This window comes from Kogia breviceps, chromosome 6 (assembly GCF_026419965.1).
Source record: "Kogia breviceps isolate mKogBre1 chromosome 6, mKogBre1 haplotype 1, whole genome shotgun sequence".
Taxonomy (NCBI): Eukaryota; Metazoa; Chordata; class Mammalia; order Artiodactyla; family Physeteridae; genus Kogia; species Kogia breviceps.
The window spans coordinates 112,331,794-112,352,822 of record NC_081315.1 but is presented as its reverse complement, the minus strand read 5'-3'; the positions used below and the strand labels follow the sequence as shown (position 1 = coordinate 112,352,822).

At 38.5% G+C, this 21,029-nt stretch overlaps 1 protein-coding gene and 1 non-coding gene across 2 annotated transcripts in view; both read left to right on the top strand.

Annotated features, from left to right (window-relative positions):
• The window catches only part of CENPE (centromere protein E), a 76,306-nt gene extending 59,018 nt beyond the window's left edge, over positions 1-17,288 (top strand). The window contains exons 42-47 of the mRNA XM_067036426.1: positions 1,308-1,493; positions 7,499-7,611; positions 9,058-9,155; positions 11,084-11,267; positions 13,259-13,545; positions 16,742-17,288. Of these exons, the coding sequence (XP_066892527.1) occupies positions 1,308-1,493; positions 7,499-7,611; positions 9,058-9,155; positions 11,084-11,267; positions 13,259-13,545; positions 16,742-16,836 (963 nt within the window). The 3' untranslated portion in view covers positions 16,837-17,288. The remainder of the gene's footprint in view (positions 1-1,307; positions 1,494-7,498; positions 7,612-9,057; positions 9,156-11,083; positions 11,268-13,258; positions 13,546-16,741) is intronic.
• Positions 11,642-11,748, top strand: LOC131759063 (U6 spliceosomal RNA). Its single transcript, XR_009336392.1, has one exon. It is a non-coding gene; the product is annotated as a U6 spliceosomal RNA (small nuclear RNA).
• Positions 17,289-21,029: the final 3,741 nt, after the last annotated feature.

Genomic DNA, 21,029 nt, shown 5'->3' with positions numbered 1-21,029 from the left:
TTGCTGCGCTACACTACCTCAGTCAGCTGGCAGAGATAAAATAGCAGAAATTTGAAACTCATCTACCAAAGCAATAAGATAAAGAAGCAGAGGGAGATTACGTCTTTAGTGACCCAGGAAGTGCCTTATCAGATAAGAAATAATATGCCATTAGTTTGGCAATTATGCCAAATTAGAGTAGTTTGGTAATGCTACAGGAATAGATAACTAGAGTAGTTTGGTAATGATGCAGAAATAGGTAAACAGAGCATTGGAACAGAACAGAGTTCAGCAGCATACTCAGATAAGTATGAGAATTTAGTATATGATAATGGTAACAGTCAGGTCGGTGGGGAAAAGACGATTTACTTAATGTTTGATTCAGAGCAACCACCTAGCTTTCTAGAAAAAAAGTCTGGATCTCTATCCCACTCATGAAACAAAAATAAATTCTGAGTAGGCCAAAAAACACATTTTCGAGGAAAACCTGCATGTATATGTATGTGAATAATCTTATAAATAGGAACAAATTCAGGTATTTAAATTCCAGTATTTTTGTACTTGGAAAAAACTGGAAATAACCTAAGTGTTCATTAGTGGATGATCTCCATGAAACAGGATGTATGTATCCATGAAAACAAATATGAGAGATCTATGTGCATCGATAATGGAAAGATCTGCAAAATATATTATTAGATTCTTTTTTAAATGCAGAACTATATATTTAGTATACTATATATTTAGTAACTATATATTTATTTCCTACTGTGTGTATGACTGTTTTTATGAACTGAATATTCACTTACGCTTAGATACACATAGAAAACTTCTGGAAGGATACACCTGAAAGAGTTTAGTCATTGCTTCATTCAGGGTCAGCTAGGGTTCTGAGGTGGGGAAACTTACTCTTCATCAAATGCCTCTGAATTTTTCCATCTGCTTGTATTTTTCAAGTTAAAAAGTAGGTAATAAAAATAAAGGAAAAGACATGTATTACTTTAAAGAGCTAATTGTCAAATGTACTTTCTCTAAATGGTGTTAATTTAAAATGTGAGTACCTATTTAATATGTTTGGCACTATGCTAACTAGTAAATAAACGCTAAACCTTATAATGTAAAATGTGGGCATTTTTTAATCCAAAAGACATCAGCTTATAAATTAAAAGAATACATATGTAAATTGAGTGACATTGGCTTCTCTTCTTTTCTATCCTTTGTTAGTGAATCTGTGAAAATTAATTCCTATGTATCATTATTTTTGTCTTAAACTTATATACTATGACTCTGTCTATATGGCAGACCTTAAACATGTGTACTTTTTCTAATAGAAAACTCAAGAGCTGGAAATGTCACTCCATGAAGCTAAAGAAAGTGCAATGCATAAGGAAGGCAAGATTATAAAGATGCAGAAAGAACTTGAGATGACTAATGACATAATAGTAAAACTTCAAGGGCAAGTTAATGAATCAAATGATTGCCTTGAAAAAACAAAAGAAATGATCCAAGTGCTTCAGGTAATTTAACAAACTCATTTTATAAATAAAAGGGTTTGTTTGGTTTTTTTTTTTTTCTTTTACTGTTGAATTTGGCAGATAATCTAGGACTCAACTTTTACTTCAACTTCCTATTATCTATGAATATCTGAAGTTCAGTACTCAAACTTTTAAAAAGCAAGTGACAGCTTAGAAATGAAATGCAGGAGTATATTTTCATTCAAGATAATGATTTTTATCTTCCTAGAAAAATTCTTTTTAAGAGATATAAATATTATTCTTTATAGTTTAAAATGTATATTGTTTTATTTTTCAAAAAAAGGCTTCCTGTCTAAATATTTAACATTCTTTATTAGATAAGTACATTTAAAAATTCTCTTTTCTTCTGCTAAATCCCTTGTTATTGAGTCCCAGCCTTTCGGCTGACTCTGACCTATTTTCTTTATGAAGAGCAGCAGTATAAATCTTTTTGACCATGAATGCCATTACACAGTTTGCACCCTCATTCATCATACCCTTGCCACTCCCTTTGGTTTTAGCCCAGCCACTCTCCCACTTCTGCTACTTGAGTTCAGCCCTAATAAGTATTTGTGCTATTCCTGCTCCAGTGTCTCTTCATTGCAGTTAAAGTTAGGAATAAGTCAAGGATGTCTGTTCTTTCCATTATTTAACATTGTTCTAAAAATTCTGATTCATTCAGTGAGACATGAAACAGAGAGGCAAGAGGAAATAATCTCAGTTTTGTTTCTCAACAATTGTTGGTATAGCTAAAAACCAAGGAAATCAACTGTGAGGCTTTAGAATTTTTGATAGTAATTTTTTAATATTTCAAATAATTAAGTGAGCACATTTTTATTCTTTCAACAGATATTTTTGGGTACCCGCTGTGTGTTGGTCATTGTTCTAGATGCCATGTATACAGCAATGGGAAAAAAAAAAAAAATAGAAGTTTCTCCCTTCCTTCAAGGAGTTTATGTTCTCGTTCAGGAAGACAGAAAATAATGAAGTATATATGTGTGTCAAATGGTGAAAAGGGCAATGGAAGAAAATTAAGCCAGACAAGGGTACATGGATACTGAGTGAGAGTTGGGGTATAAGGGAAAGAGATGTGACTTTATAAAAGGGCGTTGAGGAGAGCCACACCTTTAAGGTGACATGAAGTGATGGGGTGAGTGATGTGGTAGGGAAAGGGCCTTCTAGGCAAAGGAAATAGCAAACACAAAGGCTTCAACACAGAATCAGTCTAGACATGTTTAAGAAACCACAAGAAAGCCGTCATCTCCTGAGCAGAGTGAGTAAGAGAAGAGAGGTGGGAAATAAAGTGAGAAGTAGCAGAGAATCAACTCCTAAAGCGTCTTGCAGACTACTTTCCTTTTTATTCTGGGTGAGATGGGAAATCATCAGAGGATTTTTGGCTAAAGGATATTATGGTCTTACTTCATTATTTTAAAATTGCCCTTTGAAGATAGAATACAGAAGGGTGCATTAGTATGACATGCTAGCTGCTACAGCAAAGGGAGCCAAAAATGCAATGGCTCAAATAAGATGGAAGGTTATTTCTCTAACTCATATAAAAGCCTGAATTCCAGGTTGGGGGATGGCTTCATTCCACATGATCAATCTGAAGCCCACATTTCTCCCGTCTGGTTTCTCTGCCACACCCTTGGGTGCTGTTTTCATCTGAGTGGTTAAAGCCAGGTTGTAAGCTGTGCATGCTTGGGCTCACAGGAAAGGGACAAGATGGAGAAGCTAAAATATCTTAAAATCTCTGCTCTCAAAGGCTCTGGCCCAGAAGTGACACACATCTTCTTCCTCTCATATTTCTTGGAGTCAGAGATGATTTCCCTAGTTTTTGGCCTGAGCAACTGGAAAAAGGACTTGCCATTTATGGAGATAGAAAAGACTGCCAGAAGAGCAAGTTTGAAAACATGGGAGCAGACTCAGGGTTCAGTTTTGAGCATGTTGAATTTGAAATGCCTATTGGGGACACCCAAGCTGAGATGTGTCTTAGGCAGTTGGATATCTGAGTCTGAGAGAGAGAAAGAGAGAGAGAGAGAGAGAGAGATCTAAACTTGAGGTGTAAGTTTGGGCAATTGTCAGCATATAAAAGTCATGAGACTAGATGGGAGCATGAACATATGGAGAAGAGATGTGGAGTAACTAAAAGATACTGAGATGGAGCAGGCGTGAGTAAAAGAGAAAGAGGGGCAGGTGGGGGCAAGAGAGAGTGGTTCTAATTTCCTCATATAAGTGAAGAAAGGGCGTAAAGAAAGAGGGAGTGGGGCTTCCCTGGTGGCGCGGTGGTTGAGAGTCCGCCTGCCGATGCGGGGGACGTGGGTTCGTGTCCCGGTCCGGGAACACGGACCACATGCCGTGGAGCGGCTGGATCCGTGAGCCATGGCCGCTGAGCCTGCGCGTCCGGAGCCTGTGCTCCACAACGGGAGAGGCCACAGCGGTGAGAGGCCCGAGTAACGCAAAAAAAAAAAAAAAAAAAAGAGGGAGTGAGCAGCAAACTTCACATTCAGTATAGATTGATACCTATATTATGGAGAGACAAGTATCTTTCCTGCATACCAGAAGCAACCATTTAGATAATATAGCAGGGTCTGGGGGGTCTTGTACAGCAGCACCCTTGGGAAAAGAAAGCAAAATACAGGGTATCCATAAAAATCTTTGTACAGTTTGAATTTTTGAAAAATTTGTTTCTGTGTATTATATAAATATTCTATAAAATGCAGTCTTTTGCATGTAACTCAAGAGTTGGCATAATAAAAAAATAAAAAGCTATTTATCACTATTTGAAAATACCTATCCAATATAATGTAGGGTTTAATTAATGGAATATGGAAGAAAGTAGTTTGAACCAATGAATCATTAACAATTTCATTTAAATCTTTATATTTTTCCTCTGTTGTATCTTTACAAATTGTTTATGTCAAATAGCAGTGAATTTGTTAAAAATTTAAACTGCACTAGAACTTTATGGACATCCTACACAATAGAGAAAAAAAATCTTATGATGGCCACAGAATCTAAAATAAAATGTTTGAAGACTAAACAAAAGATGAGGAAAACATATATGAAAGAAACAACAGAACTTCAAAGAGTAATATAGGAGAACGTGTGGTTTAAGATTTGAAACTTGCCATTTCCTGTTTTGGAACCTAAATACTGTACATCCATCAGTTTTTCCCAAATTAATTTCTAAATTTGGTGTAATTTAATTCATACTCTCAAAGGAATTCTTTTTCTGGTAGAACAAGGAAAGTTTCTTAACAGAATCCATCTAAAATATAGTTGAGAAATAGATCATGTTAACTAAAAATTGTATTTTCAGTTTATTAGAAAAACTATTTAAGGTGATCTGTATGTCTTGAGTTCAGCTTTCATCACATGCCAAATGTTTGAAATATGGAATTCTTATTGTCTTTCATTTCTAAGGCAGTATTTCCAATTTTGATTTTTATTTAAGTAAGAATTATTTTAAACAATGTTATATATGACTAATTTATTTCATTATATTGTGGTAAAAAGTTACTGTAACTTCTGTACTTATAGAATATATTTTAAAATTTTTTGATATCATAAATGGATAATTGGTTTTGGAGTTCTTTGAATTTTTAAAACAGTATGTAGACAAATAGATCAATGCAGTAGAATAGAGGGCACAGAAATAGACCCACACAAATGTAGTCAACTGATCTTTGACAAAAGAGCAAAGGCAATTCAGTGGTTCAGTGGAAAAGGATAATCTTATCAACTAATGGTGCTGGACCAGTTGTACATTCACAAGCAAAAAAACAAGGCTTGACACAGACTTTACACTTTTCACAAAAATTAACTCAACTGATCATAAACCTAAATATAAAATACAGAACTAGGAAACTCCTAGAAGATGAGATAGGAGAAAAAAATAGCTGACCTTGGGTTTGGCAATGACTTTTTTTTTTTTTTTTTTTGCGGTACGCGGGGCTCTCACTGTTGTGGCCTCTCCCGTTGCTGAGCACAGGCTCCAGACGCGCAGGCTCAGCGGCCATGGCTCACGGGCCCAGCCGCTCCGCGGCATGTGGGATCTTCCCTGACCGGGGCACAAACCCGTGTCCCCTGCATCGGCAGGCGGACTCTCAACCACTGCGCCACCAAGGAAGCCCCACGATGACTTTTTTAGACACACCAAGAACACGATCCGTGAAAGAAAAAATTGATAAGTTGGACTTCATTTAAATTAAAAACATTTTCCCTGTGAAAGGCAAACCATAGATTGGGAGAAAAATGTTTGCAAAACATATCTGATAAAGGACTGTTATCCAGAATATACAAAGAACTCTTAAAACTAAATATAATAAGAGAACAAACAACCCGATTAAAAAACAGGCCACAAATCTGAATAGACACCCCACCAAAGAAGACAGACACATGGCAAATAAACATAAGAAAAGATGCTCAACATCATGTCATTACAGGATTGAAAATCAAAATGACACGAATAACACTCCACACCTATGGTATCTCAAAATACCGTAACAGCCCAAATTCAAAACACTGACAACACTTAATGCTGGGGAGGATGTGGAGCAACAGGAACGCTCAGTCATCATGGCAGAATGCAAACAGTACAGCTACTTTGGGGGAAAGTTTGGCAGTTTCTTAGGAAACTGACACCACTCCAGCCAGACACGCCCAGGGAGTCCCATCAGTGTCCGGGCCAGAAGTCCTGGGTATTGAACTGGTGCTCTGACTGAGCAGACAGTGGGTCCATCTGACCCAGTCCTCAACCTCCTTAAGCTGAGAGTCTGTCATTTTTAGAAGCTTTGCATCTTTTTAGTCTTTGCTAGTCATTGTGTTGTATACAGATGTTTTTATGGGGGTTGGGGTGGGAAAGCCTAGAGGAATACAGAGCTCTCTGGGTTCCTATTTAGATGGGTTTATTTTTGGATTCAATATCTAATAGTATTCCACTGTGTGGCTGTGGTACAGCAATAAAAAGAGCAATTTATTCAGCTGTAATAAGAAGTGAGCTCTCAAGCCACAGAAAGACATGGAGGAATCTTAAATGTGTATCATTAATTAAAATAAACCAATCCGAAAAGGCTACGTACTGGATGATTCCAGCCATATGACATTCTGGAAAAGGCAAAACTAGGGAAATAGTAAAAAGATCAGTAATTGCCAACAGTTTAAGGGGAGGGAGGGAAGGATGGATAGGTGGAGTGCAGGGGGTTTTTAGGGCAGTGAAACTATTCTGTATGGTAGAGTAATGATGAACCCATGTCATTATACAAGTGTTAAAACCCATAGAATATATAATACAAACAATAAACCCTAATGTAAACTATGAACTTTAGTTAATAGAAATGTATCAATATTGGCTCATCATTTGTAACAAATATACCACATTAATATGTTATGTTATAACAGGAGAGTTGGGGCAGGGGGAGGGCACAGTTTATGGGAACTCTGTACTCTCTGCTCAATTTTTCCATAAGCCTAAAATTACTTTGAAAATGAAATCTATTCATTAAAAAAAAAAGATTTATATATGGATTTTTTTTCCTCTGAGTAGAAAGTAGATATATCACTGCATTAAACCATCTTTGACTACAAAATATCCTTAACAATGCTACATAATACTTTGTGCCTTAAATTCAGTTCTAGTTTGATATTTATATTGCTGTTCTGACATCTTTTTCTTTCATTTTCCTGATTAACCTTCATCTGCCCATTTCATTGTTTTCAACCTTTGTTTCATTTGTTTAGGTAGATTGTTTTTAAATTGGGAAAAAAATTGTTCTAAGAAACAAAAGTCATATGTTCTCTAAGTACGGATTAGCTTCCAAGTGCTTCAAATTATACTTCACATCATATATCTATTTGTTATTCATTTCAGTGTTAAAATTTGTGCCTTCCCTGCTTTTTATATATTTGAAGATTGCTGTTTTAAAATGTTTCTACTAGATCAAGGCAGTTGACAACTCTTCAGAACTGCTCTAAAATTATTTTATTTTTCTTTTCTCTAAAAAATTTAGAACAAAATTGCTTTAGGAGCTAAGCCCTATAAAGAAGAAATTGAAGAGCTCAAAATGAAGCTGGTGAAAATGGACCTAGAGAAGATGAAAAATGCCAAAGATTTTGAAAAGGAGTATGTCTTTGCCTTAATTGAACATGACTTTAAAAGCTTAAATTTCCTTTCAAAACTATATAAATTTCTTTGCATTAGTTAACTTTTTGAAATATATGAAAATATTGTTATTTCTTTTTTAAAAAATAAATACAAACATTCACAGATTTTAAATCTATTAAATTCTCATTACATATGGAAAGTTTTTAAAATAAGCACAAGTCTGACTACTAACACATTATGTCTTTGGATGCTTCTTGCTCAATCATATTTAAATAGCTTTAAAATATCCTTTTTATGCTTGAAAGTAAATATTAAGAACCTGTGGTGTATTTAGCAGTTTGACTAAGGTCTCTGTTGGTTCTCTTAATTTTATTTGTTCTTCCCATTGTGTTTTTATGAAGAAGCTGTATTTCCTTTTAAATTATAATACCTAATGCCCAAGAGCATATCCTCTTTTTATTGATTTATTTATATATAGTACTATATATGTAAAAGCATGCCTCAAGTTCTTTGTGGTATAGCATAATGAAAGGAACATTAGCCAGTGTCAGGGAAACTAAATTAGAAATATGTTGCCTCTAATGAATATATCACCGTACACAAGCTGTTTAATCTCTCTGGGCTTCACATTCATAATCAATAAAAGGATAGGTTTATATTAAAGGATTTCTTAAGATCCCTTCTGGCTCCTAACACTTTTAATTCTTCCTATTCCTATAAATCTCTAATAAATATTTAATTATGATATCTAATTTTGCCTAAAATGTAACACTCTGAATCTTCATTCATTCTAACTAGGCTTCCGGTGATAAGAAGTGAAACTTAGGTCTATTAAGATCTTCATTATAAAAAGCAATTTTACTTATAGAATCGAATCAGCAGATACTGTCAGCCTCTAAAGAAAAGCAGAATATCATTGCTGATTTATCATTGCTGGTTAATGCTTAAGCAAACAGTTCACAAAATGTCTCTACCAGGGAACAATGAGTAGAATTTGACCTTTGACTGTATCACCTTAGACCAGAGCTGCAGCCAGGGTTTGCTTTCCTGACAATGTAGAAAGGAAGCTGCTTTTTGCTTTCATGCTCTGGTAATTGTTGTACCTTCAAGGTTTTTCTAGGACCTCATGGTAACAGACCCATTATTTATTTTATGGTGCCCCCAGATATAATTTTACACAATATCTGATTAATAGCTATTGGGCTTCCAGAAATTTAAAAAGAATTGATTTCTCAATGTTAAAAAAAATTGCTTATGCAACTAAACAGAATACTTCCAATTTGGTGGTGTTAATAACTGTGAGGTGCATGATACCAGGAGGGTATCATGAGGGCTCATCTACTGCTACCAGGACATTGTGTTTATATGATGTGTCTTATTAGAAAGTTCTTGACAGCATTTGTGTTTATTCCTTCATTAAAAATTAGTTTCTGGGCTTTTACATATTTCTATTGTTCTTAATAGAATCACTTCAACAAAAGCAACTGTGGAATATCAAAAAGAAGTCATAAGGCTATTGAGAGAAAATCTTAGAAGAAATCAACAGGCCCAAGATACCTCAAGTAAGTAGAAAATGCTGATATTTCCCGATCTTTCCATTTTACTTCAATACACTTACATATTTTGAAGACTGCTATTACAGGTATGATAGTCAAAAATAAAGCTAAGTTAACCACTGATTTAGAAAGAACTTTTTATTTTTTTGGCTGCGTTTGGTCTTTGTTGCTGCATGCAGGTTTTTCTCTGGTTGCAGTGTGTGGGCTACTCATTGCATTGGTTTCTCTTGTTGTGGAGCACAGACTCTAGGTGCGCAGGCTTCTAGTTGTGGCACGTGGGCTCAGTAGTTGTGGCTCGTGGGCTCTAGAGCGCAGGCTCAGTAGTTGTGGTGCACAGGCTTAGTTGCTCCGTAGCATGTGCGATCTTCCCAGACCAGGTCTCGAACCCGTGTCCCCTGCATTGGCAGGTGGCTTCTTAACCACTGTGCCACCAGGGAAGCCCCAAGAATAAACTAGTTTTGAAATGAATTCATTGGGCTCATATTTATCCTGTGACATCTCCTTAGTTTACTGTAATCTTAACTGTCTATCCATTATAGATTTTTAGAAAATACAAATTTTACTTTTGCATAATCAGATCTTCACCTATTAGTGAAGATATCTTCAGCACTGTAAAAGCATGACTTAACTATCAGGGTAGAAGTACACTTCCCAATAAAAATACAAGCACATGTCTTAATAGATTGTAACCATGTGCACAGTAAAAATATTATCAGTTCACAGTAAAAATAACTAAATATTATCCTACTTGTTCTTAATACTGAAAATATAGAGTTGATGCATACTTGCAAACTTTTTGACATTTATCTTAGGAACAGTCTTCAAGTTTAATGCTCAAATTTCTGCATATATATCTCTCAAACTATACCTTTTTCTGTATTTCTATCTCTTATATTTCATTTGAAAAGAGAAAATGCTGAACAGTACTTGGGGCAGCTTTGTATAGAAAGACAAGCATTGAACTAGCAGTCAGGGGCAGGTCTCTGAACTGATTGCCCTCACTTAAGGGCTGTGTGAAGTCCTGAAGACAATGTGTATAATAAGGATCAAACTGAAAGTTGTGTGTGCAATAAGCACACTGAAAATTCTAAAGGTCGAGCAAATGTAAGATGATATTTGTGTGTGTTATTGTCCACTCATTTAAAAAAAAAGAATTAGAGATGGTGTTACAGATGATCACAGCTCCTATCTGGAAAACTTCAAGGGATAAAAATAGAACTGAGGATTCCTTGTTGTTATAGAGGGTCAGGATAATTACTGTTGATTTGTAAGTGACATTCAGGTACGTATTGTCCCTGAATTCAGAATAATTCAAAAGGAAATAGACATTGAGTATATTCCCCCCACACACCTACCCCCCTTTTATAAATCGTCAGTGACCCAGTGGATCATTCTATTTCATAAGCACCTCACATTTGTATGCAGTTTTATCTAAAATTTACAGAACAGTTCCTTACATTACTTTTACACACACAGTGTAGAATACTTAATAATATATGCTCTAATATCATTCTGAGGTTTATCTAGTGAACAGGTAAGTGTTGAATACTTGTGATGCACTGAATGACGGGGGTGGACCCCACATACACTGTAGGAAGAAGCCCGCCAGGTGATTCTACTGCTATAGAAGATAGATCAATGGAGGACAGCTCTGGGGAGGATTGTTACTACTACAGTGATGGTGAACGATCTCAGCGGGATTATGAGAGTGGCATTGGTGGGTGGAGAGAAGCAGGAGGATTCGAGAGCTGTTTAGAATTTATGACCAAATAGCCGTGTGAGGTTAAGGGAGAAGGAGGTGGGCAAGGATGACTTCCAGGGAGATGGTGGTGTATTGGTTTTTATAGTGACTTACTACCTTTCATAGTGTTTTCTTTATCTCTTTATTTGGAACTACTAAAATTATCACCTGTCTGTATTTTGTCCTCACACAGTGGTATCAGAACATGCTGATACTCAGCCTTCAAATAAACCCTTCACCTGTGGAGGTGGCAGTGGCATTGTACAAAGCACGAAAGCTCTTATCCTGAAGAGTGAGTATATACGGCTGGAAAAGGAAGTTTCCAAGTTAAAGCAGCAAAATGAACAGCTAATAAAGCAAAAAAATGAGCTGTTAAGGTAAGATCTGCTCACACGATATAGAAATTATACTTACGTCTTACACGTCGGGGAGGCTGATATAGACACATACATAAATAGTTTTTGCAGTTGGCAATCCTGCACACATACGGAGAAAGTAATTTTTAAGTTTCATAAAATATGTCTTTTTTAAAAGGCATAAGAATATGGTAGCACCATTCCAGATGTTGGCTATCTGTCAATTGACCTATTGTTAACTAAGCCAAGAACTAGGAAGTAAAGAAAGATGTTTGAGGGAACAGCTTAAATATACCACAAGTCCATATACCCAAGTCAATGAGGCTCTTACTCAAGGAGGAACCCCTTAGGTCCATTATCGTAGCCTACTTAGTTTTACTTTAAAAAACAGTTCTGTGCTCGCTTCGGCAGCACATATACTAAAATTGGAACGATACAGAGAAGATTAGCATGGCCCCTGTGCAAGGATGACACGCAAATTCGTGAAGCGTTCCATATTTTAAAAAAAAAAAAAAAACAGTTCTGACAAATTTAATTATTTGGCTTCTACCAAAGACTAGAATCTTGTACTAACCTCTACCAATGAGACGAGGGAAAAAATAGGCATTAAACAAATAATTCCACAAATAACTAATCCTTTGTAATGAGTGCTGTCAAGCAAACAGCAACAACAAAAAATAGGACATCATGAAAGGGTATATCACAGAGGGGACCAAACCTTATCTAGGTATGGGGAGGGGTGGTGATCAAGAGACTTGTCTTTAAGACTGGATGTGAAAAATGAGTAGAAATTAGGCCAGGTGAAAGGAGAGGTGGGTAAGCCTTCTAGGCTGAGGGAACAGCATGTGCACAGGCTTTGAGTCAGGAAGAGTGACCAGCTGGTGGAACTGAAAGACATCCACTGTGGCCAGGGCATAGAGACTGAGACAGTGAGGTGCAAGATGAGATGCCAGGGCTTCCCTGGTGGCGCAGTGGTTGAGAATCCGCCTGCCGATGCAGGAGACACGGGTTCGTGCCCTGGTCCGGGAAGATCCCACATGCCGCGGAGCAACTGAGCCCATGAGCCATGGCCGCTGAGCCTGTGCGTCCGGAGCCTGTGCTCTGCAACGGGAGAGGCCACAACAGTGAGAGGCCCGCATACCGCAAAAAAAAAAAAAAAAAGATGAGATGCCAGAGGTAACTGGTCCAGGTTACACAGGCCCCAAAGGTCATTGGGAGGGCATTTGGGTTGTATCCTAAGTGTAATGGAAGGATTAACTCCACTGGAGGATTTTAAGCCAAGGCCTGCTGAGATCAGGTAGCATCACAGTATAGGAGGCCCCAATTTAGGAATCTGTGTATTGTTGTCCAAGCAAAAGATAATTTTGTCATGGACTAGAATGGTGCCCATGCAGATGAAAATAAGGAAACGAATTTGAGAAGCGAGTATGAGGTTGTATCAGCAGACTTGGCTCACGTACAGGAGAGAAGGGCCCCCAGGATGGCTGCCCAGGGTTCTCTCTGGAGAAACTGGATAAATGCTGGTGGCATTTCCTGTGAGAAGCAAGAGCGTAACTAACCCAGAAGAGCACCGTGAATTATTTCTTTTAAAATAACAAAGGTACGTTAGAATCATCTACCCAGACTGATTTACCAAATTATGGCCACAAATTATCAACAGATAAACCTCTGGACGATATCACTGATTTGTTTAAAAACCTGATGTGTCATGCTCTGAGCTTTCTTTTCAAAACTCCATGATTACAGAGGTTTATTACAATTACTTAAATTATCCTGACCTCATTTCATTTTCTGAACTGTGGAAACAGTCCAAACAGGAAGCATTAGGTTGAAACTTAACTATAAATATGATAAAATGGTAAATTATAGGTTATGTATATTTTACCACAATTTAAAGCAATTTTTTTTTAACTTAAACGTGAGTATGTTGCAGGAATTGCAGTCTTATGGTCTCCTTTTTTCTCCACCTCCACCCCCCACCCCCCGCCCTGCCCTGACCCCTCACATTTAAGCAATAATCATCATCTTTGCAATGAGGTCAAAACGTGGAAGGAGAGAACCCTTCAAAGAGAGGCTTACAAAGAAGTAACTTGTGAGAATTCTCCAAAGTCTCCTAAAGTGACTGGAACAGCCTCTAAAAAGAGACAACATATGTCATCTCCATGCAAGGAACGGAATTTACAAGATCCTGTGCCAAAGGAATCGCCAAAATCTTGGTTTTTTGATAGCCGATCAAAGTCTTTGCCAGTACCTCCTCCAGTTCACTATTTTGATAACTCAAGTTTAGGCCTTTGCCCAGGTAGGTGAATATACTGGTTGCTTGGAAATGGGGCGGGGATGGGGTGCCGATAACGGTTGGAACCTCTCTTTAATATGTGGTCCCCACAGGGCAAGTGTAGACAAGAGAGGATGGCGTTGATCAGGCTCACAGTGCACAGACTTCATTGCTGTTTCTGTGGGAGAAAGTTTCTCCAAAGCACAGCTCTGAAGTGCAGTAGTCACTTTTTACCCCAAGTGAAGCCTTTTTTTTTTCTTTCCTTTGGTATGTAAAAATTCTACTTGTGAGTCATTGCTTAGCAAATCAAATCTGCAAATAAGATATTATTTCTTTAGAAATGCAAGAAAACAACCCCAAGTGGAGTTTGCCTCTTAAACCCTCACCTTTTCCCTGGAATGGACAAGCAACTCTCCCAAGGCCATAAGGATACTACCTTATAAACAAAACCAGTTTTACTGAAAAAGACTTTCTTATCAATTCAATGGGCCAGTATTTCCAATAAGATTATATTCATTTTACACAAGCCAGATCATAGACTTGTATCATTTACTTATTCATTTAATCAACAGAATGTTTGTATTTCAACTCTGTGTCACATATTAGACCCTGATGGTACATTAATAAGCAAAACCAGATATGATCCCTGCCCTCTTAGAGCTTACAGTCTAACAGGTATAGACAGTAATCAAGTGACCAAAAAAAGTAAAATTCTAGAGTACAAAAGGCTATGAGACTTATAAAACGTTGTTGTTGTTTTGTTTTGTTTTGTACTTGCGGTACGCGGGCCTCTCACTGTTGTGGCCTCTCCGGTTGCGGAGCACAGGCTCCAGACGCTCAGGGTCAGCGGCCACGGCTCACGGGCCCAGCCGCGCCGCGGCATGTGGGATCTTCCCAGACCGGGGCACGAACCCGCGTCCCCTGCATCGGCAGGCGGACTCGCAACCACTGCACCACCAGGGAAGCCCCAATAGGTTGTTGTTTTATAAATATTACAGAAGTCTTCCTTGAAAAAGGGAACTGAGATCTAAGAGGTTAATGTGAGTTAGCTTAACAAAGAGGGGAGGGAAAAGCGTTTCGGGCAAATGGAACAGTAACAGCCGCCGTCGGGGTAGGAGGGACCACAGTCAGGGGAAGGATTGAAAGAAATATGCTGTGGCCAGAGCACAAGGGACACAGGCTTCTGTGGATGTAGTCAGCAAAGTCAAAGAGAGAGCTCAGAGCCAGACATGCAGGACTTTGCAGATAGTGTAAAGGAATTTAAACTTGATCCTGTAGGCATATAGAGGAAGCCCTTGGAAGACTTTAAACAATAGCAGGGGAACGTGATGACTTGTAAATTTTGAAAACATTACCTCAGCTGTTAGGTAACCAACAAAGCATAGGAGCAAGAGTTTGACAGTTGCCTGGGCAAGGGTGACAGCATGAACCTGGGCAGGTGCAATGGAGATGGAGAGATGTGGACAGATGGGAGAGATTTGGGGGCAAAATGAGCAGTGCTAGGTGCCTGATCGGATGGACTGGGGTGGAGACGGGGATCGCCGCCAGCTCTGCAGAGGTGCTATACACAGAGGTGGGGAACATGTCAGGAGAAGCTCTGTAACATGGAGTTTCTCAGTCTTTCTCACCACATAGCATTTATCATGTGCCCACGTGTGTATGGCCACAGCCCTTTGTGACAGTGTATCTGCCTCTCAGAAACACCCTTTTATGCACTTGTAGAAACCTAAAGCAACAAAACTGTACATTAAGAGAGGCAGCTGCCAGAGATCATTTAAAGCTCTGAACAAAGGTTACCAGGGTTCATGAGAACTCTACTTTGTGACAAAGAAGGAATCAGTCCGTTCTCATCAACTACACGTCAAAATTGGATCACGTCAGCACTCTGACAGTGCTGTTAGAGACATAGGAAGGAACAACACAATTTGGAAAAAATTTTGAACTATTCACTTCATTCAACAGTGTGTAACAAACATTTGAGGACCTTCCATTAGCTAACACTTCTGCGGAACTTTTGCTGTATACACACACACACACACACACACACACACACACACACACCATTTTAGAAGGGTCTATTCAAACACTGATAAAGTTTTATAATCACCTTTTGATTTTTATCTGACAGTGCCAAAGGCACATGCAAAATATGAAGTAATCCAACCTCAAATAAAAATGCTTGTGTTTTTATCAATACATGGATCTCTCTGGTACAACTTTTAAGTAAAATACAAGAGTAGTCTGGAGGGATATATAAATCAAAAACTGACCAATTCAGAATTAAAAGACATAGTCTCAGCTTGAATTAGTAAAATATCAGTCTAAAAAAATTTTTAATTATAAAAGGAAATTTAGGGCTTCCCTGGTGGCGCAGTGGTTGGGAGTACACCTGCCGATGCAGGGGACACAGGTTCGTGCCCCGGTCCGGGAGGATTCCACGTGCTGCGGGGTGCCTGGGCCCGTGAGCCATGGCCACTGGGCCTGTGCGTCCAAAGCCTGTGCTCCACTGCGGGAGGGGCCCCAGCAGTGAGAGGCCCGCGTAACGCAAAGAAAAAAAAAGAAGGAAATGTATATTATCTCAACACCTAAGATTATTTCCAAGACCAGTTATTCTAGCTTTACTTTCATGAATATAATAATTTGAAAATAAATATTGTTTATAAACAAATAGATGCAGTTGAAGTGCTTTTTAAAGGCTCAAAGAAAACTTTTTAAAGATGGCTAAATAGTCTCTAAAATACATAGTATTTGTACAGCTCACCATTTTTTTTTTCCCCTAAAAATAGGACAAAAGAAAATCTGAGTTAATCTGTGTTTGGTTCACTTTGAATCTCAAACTGATGAATTCCAAATAAGACTTTATTACTTCTTGGTTTTATGTACAATATGGTTTTTCTAACAATTCATCTTATGAGAAAATGGGGAATAAACTTCTTCAACTGTGAAACTAACACTATTGTGAAGCAATCATACTCGAATAAAGATCTATTAAAAAAAAAACTTCTTCACCTCTGCTGAAGTGAAATATAGTTTTTTAACAAGCAAAATAATGAACCATGTTTAAGTGCTGTGTTTCATTCTTCTTACATCTCTTCTTGTATCTCTACTCCAAACATCCTTTTTACTTTAGTTGTATTTGGGATTTGTGTATGTTTTTAACTAAGATTACTTTTGTTGTTGATTTTTTTTTTTCTTTTTTTCTTTTTTTTTTTCCTCTCAGAAGAGCAAATTGCTGGAGCAGAGACTATGGATCCCCAGCCAGGTCCTTGGCGTGCCTCCTCTGGAAAAGATGTGCCCGAGTGCAAGACTCAGTAGATTCCTCTCTGTCACTTTTCTGGGGGCCCAGCGTTCCATGTTTGGAAATGCCTGTGTTTATCCCTGGCAATGATGTCACGGTCCAACTTAATTTCAGTTCAGTCTTCACTTTGCTGGTAGAATTGGAAGGTGAAGGAACAGGATTCATTCCCGTTATTAAGAATGGTGATAGCAATACCTTCTTCTTGAATGCGGTAATCCTTTAGAAGTTGAATAGTTTTATTTATTTATATGTTTTGTAAAGAATAAAGTTATTGAAGGAAATTTCCAATCTTTCCATGTATACATAAAATGTATACTTTTTCATTAATGTAAAGTTATCTACATGTGACTTAGAGAATTCCAAAGCATGATTCATAAATTAATATGAAACTTCATTTAATTAACAGAATTACAGACTCCCTCTTTAGTACCTTGAACATTCAATAAACGTTTGCTTAGTTCTGAATGACAGCACCATGTAATATTAACTGATGGTTTCTCGGTGGGGTACTCAGGGGGCTCTTCTTGTTTGTTGACTTTCAGAATTTTGCCGTAAAAATACACACATGCATTCCACACTTAGGTTGTTAAGGAATAGCAAGTGATACGACCTCTTCATTTTCTAGTTTTAATCTTCCTTTTGCTGTGATAAGCTACAAAAGTTGTTTCTCACTTTTCAGTGTTTTACCAACCACCCCACTCCCTATGCAAGCACTCTACACTGGTTGGTTTGTTATTAGACTTAGTACTCAATTGCACATTTATTCCCAACTGGAAGAACCACATAGATTTATTCTACCCTTTCACTTTAGACATGGGGAAACAGCAACCAGAGTTTCCATCAAAGTTTTCTAAACCTGGGGTCCCCACAGATACGTAAGGCGTTCTAAGGTGGACTTCATGTAGGCTGTAAAACCTCTGAAATTTAATGTTAACTTTTGTGTGTGGATTCATTTTTCTAGGGTACTAAGGTCCATACTTGCTTTTCTCATACTCCCAGAGGGGTCTCTGACGCTACAAGAGGTTATGAACTACGTTTTAGAGAGTATTTGATATTTTATAGCATATAACTTTGAAAAACAACATAGAACAGCAAGATGCTTAAGGTTCAGAACAGAGTTAGTGATTTCAAGGCATTCTTGGCTCTTTGGTAAGAATATTTATTCAAAGGAAGAGATTATGAATTGCATCATAGCCATCATTCTAAAGTCTGGATTGGATATTTTCCCTTATCTTAACATACTGTCACAGGGATTCACCAGGGGTGAGGGGAAAGTGTCCCCTCCTATAATCTTCTCCCCTGGGCCTGTTTCTCCTCTTCACCCTTACCCAAACAGAACACTATAACAGCACTGCAGGTTTGATTCTTTACGACGTCTAGTAGGTACGTTTACCTGAATGATAAAATGAGTTTAAAGTCCATTTATAATCAGTCATCAGGTTTCCAGTCTAGCAGAATGTTGCTTAACTCTCTGAATTTGGATGTCCATTTTCCTTCCTTGGATTTGGGAAATTTGCGGCCATTATTGATTTCTTCAAATCAGCTCTTTGTCCCCATCTCTCTTCTTCTGGTCTACTTGCTAGTGTCCCATAAGTACCTTAGGCTCTCTTCACTTTTTTCTTTCTTTTTGCTTCTCTGACTGGATAATTTCAAATGACCTGTCTTCCACTTTGTTGATTCTTCTGCTTGATCAAGTCTGCTGTTGAACCCCTCTAGTGAATTTTTCAATTTGGTTATTATATTCCTCGGTGCCAGAATTTGTTTGGTTCTTTTTTATAGTTTATATTTATTTGTTAATATTTTCATTTTGCTCGTGCATCATTTTCCTGATTTCATTTAGTTGTCTGCATTCTCTTGTAGATCATTAAGCTTGTTTAAAACTATGATTTTTAATACCTTGATAGGTAATTCTTAGATTGCCATTTCTTTGGAGTTGGTTTCTGGAGATTTATTTTGTTCCTTTGAATGGGCCATATTTCTTTGTGTGCCTTCTGACTTTTTGCTGGTTTTTATGCATTTGAAAAAACAGCCACCTCTTCTAGCTTCGTACAGGGGAGCACCATCAATGAGCTCATTTATAGATGCTGGGGTCCTCTGAAACCTTTTGGTGGGATTGATTTGCAACTTCTCTGGGCTTGTGTGTGTGATTTGCTGACTCGAAAGGGTTGCCGGTTCCTTTTTCAGGAGCTCATAGCCTCTTCCTCCTTCTGGTGTCTGTGTACAATACTGCAGGTTCTTTGTTGCTACAGCAGGAAGCCACCCCATTGCCCATTTTTCTCATTGGCCCCCAGGCAGCCAAAGTACATCAGCACCCCAAGTCAGGCGAAACACAGACCAGTCACTTGTGCAGCCATCCAAAAAGCTGGAACACCAGACACACACTCTAATCTTCTTCCTCCCTCTCAAGGATGAAGCTTCGAGCTGGGCACCTTGTCCTGATTGTGCAGAGCCAAACCAGCCTCTGATGGCACGGCAGGCTCTCTGGTGCCAAACCATGCCAGTTCCATCAGCACTCCAAGTAGGGGAGCGTGACCAGTCCCTCAAGCAGCCCTCAGAAAGCTGGAGCTTCGGATGAATCTTCCACTCTCCTCTTTCCCCCTAGTCCCCATGATGGGGACTGAGCCAGGGGCTAAGCTGTGCTAGCCTGGGAGAGGGGTAGTAGCAGGTAAAAAACAGCTCCTCTCACCCGCTTCAGTGTGGCTGTCCTCAGCTTTACCCTCACCCAGGGTACTGCAATTTCTTAACGGGCTTCTGAAGTTCTCACAAAAGTATTTCGGTCCATATATTGTTAAGTCGGTGTCTGTCGGGGAAAGAGCTGGCACTTCTGTTCCTCCATCAATGTTGGAACGTTGCTAACCTCTAATGATCTGAGTTTCAATATTGTGATGAGTGTTTGTGAAGGAATGGTAGTGAAAATCAGCAATGGAAACTTGCAAGAAGGTTAAAAAGCAGTAATATGGTCAGACAATACTAAAAGGATCTGAAAAGCAAAATTAGGACCAGAGAAGACAAAATATATTTATTGTTCATAAGAAACATGTTCTTGAGCCTGGCAGAATTATTACTGAGAGCCTACCATTCATATTCAGCAAATATTAAAAGACCATCTACTATGAACTTATCATTGGTCTAGGCACCAAAAGGTACTGCCTTTGTGGAACTCATATTGTATTTGGCAAACAAATAACTCATATACTTGTTTTTTTTTTTTTTTTCCCGTTACGTGGGCCTCTCACTGTTGTGGCCTCTTCCGCTGCGGAGCACAGGCTCCGGACGCGCAGGCTCAGCGGCCATGGCTCACGGGCCCAGCCGCTCCGCGGCACGTGAGATCTTCCCGGACCGGGGCACGAACCCATGTCCCCTGCATCGGCAAGCGGACTCTCAACCACTGCGCCACCAGGAAAGCCCTCATATACTTTTAATATGAGCTGATCACAATGTAAGGGTGAAAAGGATACAGTCCCTAGCCTTGAAGGAATTTAGTCCACTGACAATACAGATGGTTAAGCAAATATTTGCATTACCATGTGACAGGCTGTCGGAAAGTAACCATTACTGTAGAACATCAGTGGGTGAAGAAGGGAGGCTGAAGAAAGTTGCACCAAGAAAGATGCAACTCTGAAAGTATCAGAGTTGGCCTTGATTAGAGAACTTTCATGTTCATAAAATGTGTACTCCAAAATCCTCAAAAGTCAAAGGAAAGGGATTGTTATTAAAGCAAGGAGCACAGCTGGATGTGGTTACAGATCATTAGACCCAACCTTAGAAGCTAGAGTAGGGCAATGAGGTTCAGTTACCAAAGACATGCAGAAACTAGGTCAGGGTTTTGGGGTGTTTTTGTAATTTTTAAAGGGCAATATTTGCTATCCACTATAATTGAATTTGTAATAATCATTAAGTACAAATGTAACATACTGTACTGATGATGGTTTTACATGCCAAGTTCTTCCTCACAACATCCCTGAGGTAAGTGCTATGACTATTTTAAAGATGAGAAAACAGATTTATAGTTAAGTGACTTAGCTAGTGAGGGAACGATGTGGGACTTACCTTTTTCCTTCTGACTTCACAGTCTTTGTTCTGAGCCACTGTGACTATTATAAATACACTTAGCTCCAAGAGCAAAAAAGTGATCTAAAGAAGTTTATTTTTCTCACATAAGAAATCCAGAGGAGTTAGTCTAGGGCTGTTGTCTTGAGGCTGTCTTCAA